This window comes from Arachis stenosperma, chromosome 5 (assembly GCF_014773155.1).
Source record: "Arachis stenosperma cultivar V10309 chromosome 5, arast.V10309.gnm1.PFL2, whole genome shotgun sequence".
NCBI classification, from domain to species: domain Eukaryota; kingdom Viridiplantae; phylum Streptophyta; class Magnoliopsida; order Fabales; family Fabaceae; genus Arachis; species Arachis stenosperma.
The window spans coordinates 6,419,735-6,429,567 of record NC_080381.1 but is presented as its reverse complement, the minus strand read 5'-3'; the positions used below and the strand labels follow the sequence as shown (position 1 = coordinate 6,429,567).

Here is a 9,833-nt window from a genome sequence, read left to right as displayed (position 1 = left end):
AAAAAACTTTTAACTTTCAAAAAGTTAATTGACAGCTTTTTAAAGAAGTAGAAATATATGACTCATTTTATTATCTTTGTAAAAATATTGTCTCTTTTTGCTAAAAATACTAGTCCCCGCAAAGTTCTATCTGTTATAAGTACGGGTCTTTTACAATTATTTTCACCATTATTTTCACACAATGTTTTATCAAATTATTAGTCCTCCACCACAATTTTTATGTAATGATTCATCTGTTTAAATTATTGAAACTCCACCATCATTTTAAAACAATGTTCCATCTGAATCATTTACTGCATATATTTCTTTCAGATTTTTTTAATTTATTTTTTTCACATGTGATTTTATTTTTATATAGCTTACTATCATTTTTATAATTAGTTATAATAAGTATTGACCTCAATAAAGGAGGAGGCTAATAGGAGTAAAAATAAAAAATAAAAAATAGCAACGTAATATACATTGACACACATCTTATATTTGTTTTTTATTTTCACCTACTATAATATCATACACAATAAAACAACAAATACTAATTACACAATAATTTCTTTGGCATTGCCATTAAAATTTATAGTGAATTAAAATTTTATTACTATTCACCATATACAAGAACACCATTATAGGTGAAGGTGAAATAGAAGAACCAATTTCTAATGATATTATGTGACAAGAACTAATTGTTTAAAAATTAGAACTAATAAGAGAGCAAATAAAAAATCAATTGCCTAAACGATTGTAATCTTAGTGATTAGGTTTTGTAAAATCAATATTTAATATTGAAAAATATTGGTTATCATCGTTATTTTAATTTCTATTTTTTGTATAAAAAAATTGTATTTTTTGAGTTATTTATCCAAACACTACAATTTTAAAATAAGTAATTATATAACAAAAAATTTAAATACAAAATAACTTATTTATAAGCTGTTATTAATAAAAGTCCTTATACTTTAAACTCTTTTTCCAAAAGAACTTATTTAAGTTGTTTACCCAAATTGGATCTTAGTTAATAAACACAAGCAACATTAATTGCGTTTGATAAAATAGATTTTAAAATTTAAAAATACTATAATAGACATGAATGTAAGCATTAAATTTAAAAATTAGCTAACATATGAGGTTATATTAGACTTTTAAATTTTGAAAAGTACAAGTTAACTTTGAAAAACTCTATCTTAGGTGCTTTCAAAAGTAACTCGATCTTTTAAAAACTACAAACACAAGTACATGGTCTTTGTGATTTACCAAATACAAAATAAGGAGCTTAAGCTTTCAAAAACCACAAGTACCTCTTCAAAAAACTTTACTAAACCAAGCCAAAGTTGATATGGGTAGTTATGGTCATTAGGGATGGCAACATGCACCCTACCCGCGGGTAACCAATTCGATCCAATCCAGTCGGGTAAGATTGTCAATCCGATCCGTAGCGGGTAGGGTAGGGTCCGAGTAAGGTTTTCGTGTGGATCGGGTAGGGTGCGGGTTGCGCCTCAACCCTACCCGACCAATCCGTATCCTATATATGTATATATACTTATATAAAAAAATATTTTAATTGGATGTTGAATCAAAAACCTTTCGCTAAATGCAAAAGATCCTTAGTCACTAAGAGAAGATCATTAATTGATAATTTAATACGTTTTTTTTTTACATAAAAGTTAGTTCTATTTTAAATTATTATCAAATTATATAATAATGTTATATCTTTGGTAGGGTCGGGGTAACCGCCAATTAAGGATGGATAGGATTAGGGTTGGGATATTCTTAACCTGCAGATAAAGTAGAGTTGAATTTATATAAAAATCTCAACCGCAGGTAAAATTAGGGTTGGATTCAAATCCTATCCTATCTTACCTATTGTCACACCTAATAGCTAGAGTGGTATATATTTTAGTAAATTGTACTCCTCTAAAAAATATTTAAGCTGCGTTTGTTTACAGAGACAGGACATTGAGATAGGGACACAGAGACACAAAATCGTGTTTGACAGAGGAGACATGGACAGAGATAATGTGTCCAGGGATATTGAATTAGTGTATTTTGTGTCTATCTTGACAGAAAAAATACCAGAGACACAACTTATTTTTCATGTTTTTTTTATTATTTTTGTTAATTTTTTTATTATTATATTTTTCATTTCAAATTTTTTGAATGAAAAAAATAGAATAAATTATATTTTTATAATTTATTCTAGTTTATCAGCAAACATGATATAAGAACACAAAATTTTGTGTATCTGTTCTTTATGTCTTGTTTTCAGTGTCTTGTCATATTTTCAGAAACAAACACAGTGTTAAGTATTATCGAATTTTAAATATGAAAAGATAAATGAGAAATTATTTTAATGACGTCTATAAAAACTTAAATTTTCTGACAAATAATTATCTAATATCTACAAAGAGGAAAAATAATTACAAGACAGGCAGAAAATTTTGTTTTTCCTACTAGGGTGGAGTGTTATTTAAAGCCGAAAGGAAACATGCCAGGGCAAGTTGTTAACATTTAAGGTTTGACCTATGAAGAGAATGCAAGTATGTCATACATGAACTAGACTGCTGCAGAAAGTATATATACCTTAACCCCTGAACTAGATTTCTACACAAAATTCTTGAAAACCAAGCAAGAGTAAAGGTAAAAGAACAGAATTCCACTGTACCTCGGTAACTTTAGCCTAAGTTTTCATATAAGGAAGAACAACGATTCTTGCTACTATCCAATCTCTAGTATTAATCTTGAATACAACACTTTTAACAGCTAGGGATATAAAATGTACATGTGGCACCGTGCAGGACAGTATTTCTTACTGCCTGTAGCTTTGCCTATATCAGACAAAAATCACTAAAGAGAATAAAATATATAATGGAGATTAACCAGCAATTAAGTCCCAATAATCACTCATAATAACTATTCAATTACTCAATAATTAATAATTAGTATGTCAGAGTTTACTGTATGTAATTTCCCCTGCAAAAAAGAGCCAACAATCGCTTTGATTTGGTGTCTAGTACATAGTGCCTGCTGCCTACTGCTTCCCACTTTTGCACTTCAAAATTTGTGTTCTTTCTCTAAGAGTTTGGAAACTGGAGTGTATTATCATAACTTGGGACAAGGCAGCTTATGGTCCTTGAGCAATTCAACCACCCTTCTCATTGAGGGTCTGTTAATGGGAAACACTGAGGTGCAAAGTAGGGCCACATTTAGAACTTTCTCAAACTCTTGATAATCACAAGTTGCTGGGTTCAATCTTGGGTCCACAATCTTAGCGATGATATCAATATGATCGTGACCACCCTCAAAACTGCCATTTTCTTCTTCAACAGATGATAGCAAAGCAGTCTCAGTAACCCATCTCACTATGTCCTTGTTCTCACCAAAGGAAGGGTCATTTGGCCTCTTGCCCGTGATCAGTTCCATCAAAACCACACCAAAACTGTACACATCACTCTTTTCAGTTACTTTGAGCGTATAAGCATACTCTGCAAGTGGATCAATTAGGTAGATATTAGCAATAAACCTTCCCAAAACAAATAACTTGAACCTTAACTCAAATTGACACATCCGTAGTCTAAACTAAGCTGCTAGATACTTATCATGATTCATGGTGGTCATTACTTTCCCTTGAATGGTGATCTCATTTACTGGTTCTCTTGAATCAATGTCCCCAATATACACTACACTGAAAACTTATGCACCAAATAATAAAGCCTCTTCTTTTTTGTTATTATCTGAATTCTAAATGCTAATGCTACTACACAATTCTAAGTTCTAACACCTAGACAATGACAGGTTTTAGCTTGTAACTAGCTTTTGTGTTTACCAATTAAGAGTACGGACTATGAAAACAAAAAGTCTACATATGTGGTGATCAATTTGAATAATATCCCAAAATCTTCCAAAGAACTTACCCGGGGCAATGTAACCATATGATCCAGCAACCCTGGACATGGCACCGGCACCAGCACCTCCCTCACCAGCCTCACGCTGCAAGGTCTTAGCAAGCCCAAAATCTGCTACACGAGGCCTAAACTCATGATCAAGCAATATGTTATTGCTCTTCACATCCCTATGAACTATAGCAGGCACACAATCATGGTGCAAATAAGCCAAACCCATAGCCGCACCCACAGCAATTTCAAACCTCTTGTTCCAATCTAACAACTCACCACACTTCTCCCCATGCAAAACATCACCCAAGCTTCCATTTTCCATGTACTCATATGCCAATATCCTGAAATCATCACCACTGCAACTGAACAACAGCTTCACAATGTTAGCATGCCGGATCATCCCCAACGTCTCAATCTCCGATCTGAACACCAATTCAGTCTCCGTGTCTGGCTGTTGTCTTCCTCCTCCCCAAAGCTTCTTCACCGCCACTTTCTGACCCGTCTTGGCAAGGTTCACTCTGTAGACCCGACCGGAACTTCCAGAAGCAATCACATTCTCATCAGTTAACAAGGGAAATATATCTTCTTCGTTGAAAGCAACCCGTTGGAAAGTTGTTGTCTTGAATGAACGCTTGGACTTGGCACCAAAATGAATTGACTTTGTTTTCTTCAAGAAACAGAACAAAGACAGCAGAAGGAGCACTACACTTGCAGATAAAGCAAGTATAGCAATGATGGAAAAGGGTCTGCGTCTGGAACAAGGAGAAAGCTCTTTAATAACTGAGCTACAGAGACCAGGGTTTCCCATTAGACCTGACAAGTAAACTTGGTGGTTGAAACCTGAAGGAACTTCTCCGTACAATTTGTTGTCAGATATATTGAATTGATTGAGTGTGAGTTTCGTCAGCTCCACCGGAATCTCACCTGTCAGCAAGTTTCCGGCGAGATCAAGGTAAGTCAACTGCGGCAAGTCACCGAGTTTTGGCGGGATGGAACCGGAGAACTGGTTATGAGACAAGTTCAACTCAGTCAACTCGGTCCATGAGCTCACATTACCGGGAATATCACCGGAGAACGCGTTGTTCTGCATCCTAAGCTTCTGCAACCTTTTCAACCCTGTTATGCAACCGGGAACTTCGCCGGAAAACCTGTTCTTGCTGACGTCAATCTTCACAAGCTGATCGAGTTCGCAAAATTCCCTCGGAATATTCCCTGAGAAGCTGTTACCGGATAAAAGAAGAACAGTGATTCCCCTGGCGCTGGATATAGAAGAAGAGACAGAACCTTCAAACCTATTGTTATCCATTTGAAGAAGCTGAAGCTTCGGGAGGCTCCAGAACTTCGGTGGTACTTGACCGGAGAACTGGTTGTTCTCGATTCTGACATATTCAAGAGAATCACAGTCTCCGTATTGATCAGGAATAGTTCCGGAAAATCGATTCGTGAAAGTGAGGAAACGCTGAAGCTTGTTCCCTTGGCAAAGGTACTTGGGCAATTCACCGGCGAAATCATTGGTTGAGACATCGAATTCCTCTAACTCAGAGTATCTTCCGAGATCTTCCGGTAGTTTCCCGGTGAAACTGTTGTTGAAGAGCTTCAATTGCTGCAACTTAGGGTTCGAAGATAGACTAATAGGGATTTCTCCACTGAGAAGGTTGTCGTTCAAGTTAAGAGAATTAAGGCGCAATGCAGCAACTGAATCTGGCAGTGTTCCCGTGAGAGCGTTCTGAGAGAGGTCCAAACGAACCAAACTTGTGAGGTTTCCTATGCCACGTGGAACTTCGCCAGAAAGCTGGTTATAGAATAGCTCTATTTGCTTCACACTCTTCAATCTTGAAATGCTGCTTGGGATCTTACCTGACAATGAGTTCTGAGACAAATCCAAGTTCTTGAGCTTCATGAGGTTTCCAATGGAGTCTGGTATTTCACCTATGAGGTTATTTTGTGCGAGGAACAGAATTTCCAGGTTAGAGAGGTTTCCTATTTGTGAAGGTAATGATCCTGGTTTCAATGGGTTATACGCGAGTTCAAGATGAACTAGCGCACTGAGGTTCCCCAAGAATGGAGGAATGGTTCCATTGAGAAGGTTCCCTGATAGAACGAGCACGTTCACGTTCGGGAACCGGCCGAAACTGGCCGGAATTTCGCCGCTGAAGTTGTTCTTTGAGAGGTCGAGTTCTGTTAGTTGAGAAAATTCCGGTGAGAATCCCGGCAGAGGTCCGACGAAGAGGTTGTCAGAGAGGTTCAAGAGGCGGAGGTGGGAACACAGAGAGAGTGATTCAGAGGAGATGGCGCCGCCTAGAAAGTTGGAAGCGAGGTTGAGGGTTTGGAGAGTCTGAATGCGGCAAAAACCGGATGGGAAAGAGCCGGAGACGCCGGTTTCGGAGAGGTCGATGGAGAGAACCGCTTGGTTCCGTGCGTCGCAGGTAATGCCGGTCCAGTTGCAAGGACTAGTGCTGTGTGCGTCGAGTGACCAGTTTTTGAGGCTGTCGTTTTGGTCTTGAAGCTCAGTGTTCTTCACTTGCTGCAAAATCTGGGTGCCTCTTGTGAGAGAAAGTGAAAGCGACATCCCTTGAGTCAAACGAATTGAGCATAGTAAAACCAGTAGCAAGAATCGCACAGGGTTGAAAATGTGTTGCGGCATGTTGAGAAGTGAGAACAGAATGATCAAATTCTGAGTTGAATAGAGTCAATGATTATTATCGGTCTTATTTTACTAGTTAATGCATGTAGATGATGGCGGTGAACTGTGAGGGGTTGTCTTTTGGGAGCACGCAGTGTGTTCAATGATCACTTTTCAAATTTCTTTTTGAAGCAGGAGGCATATTTCTAGAAGAAGAATCGTTTTCTAGCTAGTGCATTGCACTTAGCAACCAGCTATGATACGCCCCCTGCCATCACCAATTAGGGGCTGTAAAAAATGAGAATAATGGACAAACATCGTCAACCATGTTTGGTTTAAATCAACTCCAACAGAGAACAAATTCTTCTTTTTACTGTAGGAGGAGATATGACCACCAAACGAGAACAGTGACAAAGCATAAGAACATTTAAGGCCTTAATTTTCAAAATTGGACTTATTCCGCTTAGCCAATATAGTAGTAACGAATATCATTATTTTAGAAGACTTCAAGTAAATGATACACTACTTACTAAACAATAATTCGAAAACTAATCTAACCACCCATGTATTAACGTTCTACAAGCATTGCAATTTCCCACGTGCACCAACCATATAATGCTCAAAGCCAGAGGAAAATGAGAATTAACAATAGCATCAAGTAGGCTAATTCAGTTCCCTTTCCTTACGTTTTATTACTATTAAAAAAGACAACAAGTAGTTAATGCTTGGCGAAGAATCAGTAGCTATGGCTCTGCGTCGTCGTGAAGAATCAGCTGTTTGATAGAGGACAATATAGCTGTCGCCAACCTCTCTTTTCTAGATAAACAAATACTTATTAATTGTATGTATGTTAAGCACGTATTACTACTGTATTAAACTCAATTAGACCAATGATACATATACTGATGCAGTGGAGGCTCATTTATGTTAAGGTTGCTGTTTTTTCTTGTTGTGATGATGGTGCAGTGGAGCCTCACTCATTCAATATGATGAGAAAGACAATTGCTAAATGGGACAAGGTTTAATAACTCGTTGAAAATGCCATGACAAAACTATTGCTTGTGGGTTGGGGACACAGGACATCATATCATATCATTTGGTCACTGAAATCAAGGAGAGAAAATAAAACTTGACTCCTCTGTCATTAAGCAATGGTTCCATGGCACTTATCATAGTGTCATGGACTGCTACTACTACTAATACTTAATGGTTTTGTGCGTCACCTTGCAATTTCAAGTGCATATATTGCGTATAGTATGATGTTGCATTACTTATAGCATGAGCTAGGATGATAACTCTTAACTCTCTTAAGTATGCTAAGCATATAATAACTTTGAATCAAACCTAAAGGGATAATTAGTTGAACTAATTAATTAGTTAGCCATTTGGTTTATAATAATAATATGAATCATATAGTAGTAGTAGGTCAAAAGGCTGTTGTTGCCACACTCAACATGAAACCATATTAAAAAGCGACAAAAGAAGGCTCACTAACCTTCTATGCTTGGGGTATCACTTTTTTGACTTGGTAAAGAAAAATTGGGAGCCTTCATTGTGAGTCAAATAATTAATCATATAGCTAGGCCAGGATTCAAATTCGAAAAGAAAATGCTTGAAAATTATAGGCAATAAAACCCAGCAGCACCTCATCCCTCGTCCCATGTCATGTATGTTTCAGTGTCCAAACAAAATGCTTCATATTATATTGACTTCTTGTCAACTATGTATATACAGTCTTAAATATTATTTTCAAACATTTAATATTTAGACAATGGGTTTGTTATGTATTAAGATTATTACTTAGGAAATAATAATGAATTCTATTTGCTAGCTAATAACTCGAGTGCAACATCTCTGAGTGAGGGACTGGTTCAGATCACATTATAACCTAAAGTTTCGTAAGAATTTATTTCTATGCTTTCATTTTATTTTTTTTTCTTTGATAAATAAAGCACCCGTTGGATACTATATATATATATCTCGAAAACCATGATGTAGTATTCAAAGAGAGAGTTGCCGTAATGGTTGACTATTATTTTATATACAAATATTATTCGTATATTAAAATTAGTTATTATTTATATATAAATATATATAATTTAATTTATTTTTAATATATATTTATATTTTAATATATATTTTATATTAATAATTAATTTTGATCGTTGATTTTAGTTTATTATATGCATAGACGTATATTATAAAGAAAAATGCTAAAGAGTAATAATTTTTGTGATTTATAATTATTAAATAATTATTAATAATATTTTTAATAATATAAAATTTTATTTAATAACATAAAATTATTCATTTTTTATTAATTATATGCTAGACAAAATTTAATAAATTACTGCTAGACTTTTCCTATTATAAAACCAAATCCTATATATACATTATTTTAGTCGTTGGGAGAACGAGAAAAGGTGTATACGTACAGAACTACAGATCAGATAAATTTTGGATATAGAACTCCAGCAGGAATAAAATTATTTTTGGTAATATCAAATAGGTGTTTCATTTTAATTTTTAAATTCTACTTATTATTCAATTGATGCTTTAATTTTTAGTGAATACCAAATTTTTATTATCTTATAAGAATTTCAAATAAATTAGTCTTATAATAATAATTTTTAGAATTTTGTTAAGTAGATAATGACTTTTGTAAACAATATGAATAATGAGTTCTAATATTAATCTAATAAAATAAAAATACATTACACTTCCTTTCAAATTATCCACCTAAATGTTAATATTAGGATAAGCATTTGCACACCTAATAAATTGAATATCCGATATATCCGTTATTCATATTGTTTAGTATTTTCATTATCTACCTATACTTTTTTTAATTTTTATACTCATATTTTATATATAAATTTGTTATAAATTTATTTAATTTGTCTAATACACATTAAAAATTTTCAACAAATAATCTATCCAATAGGATATTTCTAATATAATAAAAATATATTAAAAAGTAAAATATCCAATTTAAAATTTTAAAAATTAAAGATTAATTTAAGTATGTACTATTTATTAATTTTACATTCATCATTATTTATGTACCCGCCGAGAGGTTTTGTGATAAAGTATTCTATTATTCTACGGTATGAGAATAGGCCAAGCTCAAGTCATAATATAAGGGATCAGATTTCACACTGCCCATGAAATCTCTTATAAATATAAGCATATTCAACATAAATCTTGGCAAATGTACCACTGTTTGTACAACATCAGGATTCAGGAAGCCTAACCAGGAATTTATTTATTCAGAAAAAGATTCTTTCACTATTTTTTATATACACATCGTTTTTATACCTTTT

The 9,833-nt window shown here is 34.3% G+C and overlaps 1 protein-coding gene across 1 annotated transcript; it reads right to left on the bottom strand.

Moving 5' to 3' along the window:
* Positions 1 to 2,662: 2,662 nt before the first annotated feature.
* Positions 2,663 to 6,857, bottom strand: LOC130979873 (LRR receptor-like serine/threonine-protein kinase HSL2). Its single transcript, XM_057903417.1, has 2 exons — positions 3,906 to 6,857; positions 2,663 to 3,476 (listed from the first exon to the last, which is right to left on the bottom strand). The coding sequence occupies exons 1-2, from the start codon at positions 6,529 to 6,531 to the stop codon at positions 3,094 to 3,096; spliced, it is 3,009 nt and encodes a 1,002-aa protein (XP_057759400.1). The 5' UTR covers positions 6,532 to 6,857; the 3' UTR covers positions 2,663 to 3,093.
* Between the last annotated feature and the right edge of the window lie 2,976 nt (positions 6,858 to 9,833).

Coding starts and splice junctions, on each gene's coding strand:
- LOC130979873 (XM_057903417.1), bottom strand. CDS start 6,531: ATGCCGCAACACATTTTCAACCCTGTGCGATTCTTGCTACTGGTTTTA. Junction 3,477..3,905: donor ATATGGTTACATTGCCCCGG/GTAAGTTCTTTG, acceptor ATCCACTTGCAG/AGTATGCTTATACGCTCAAA.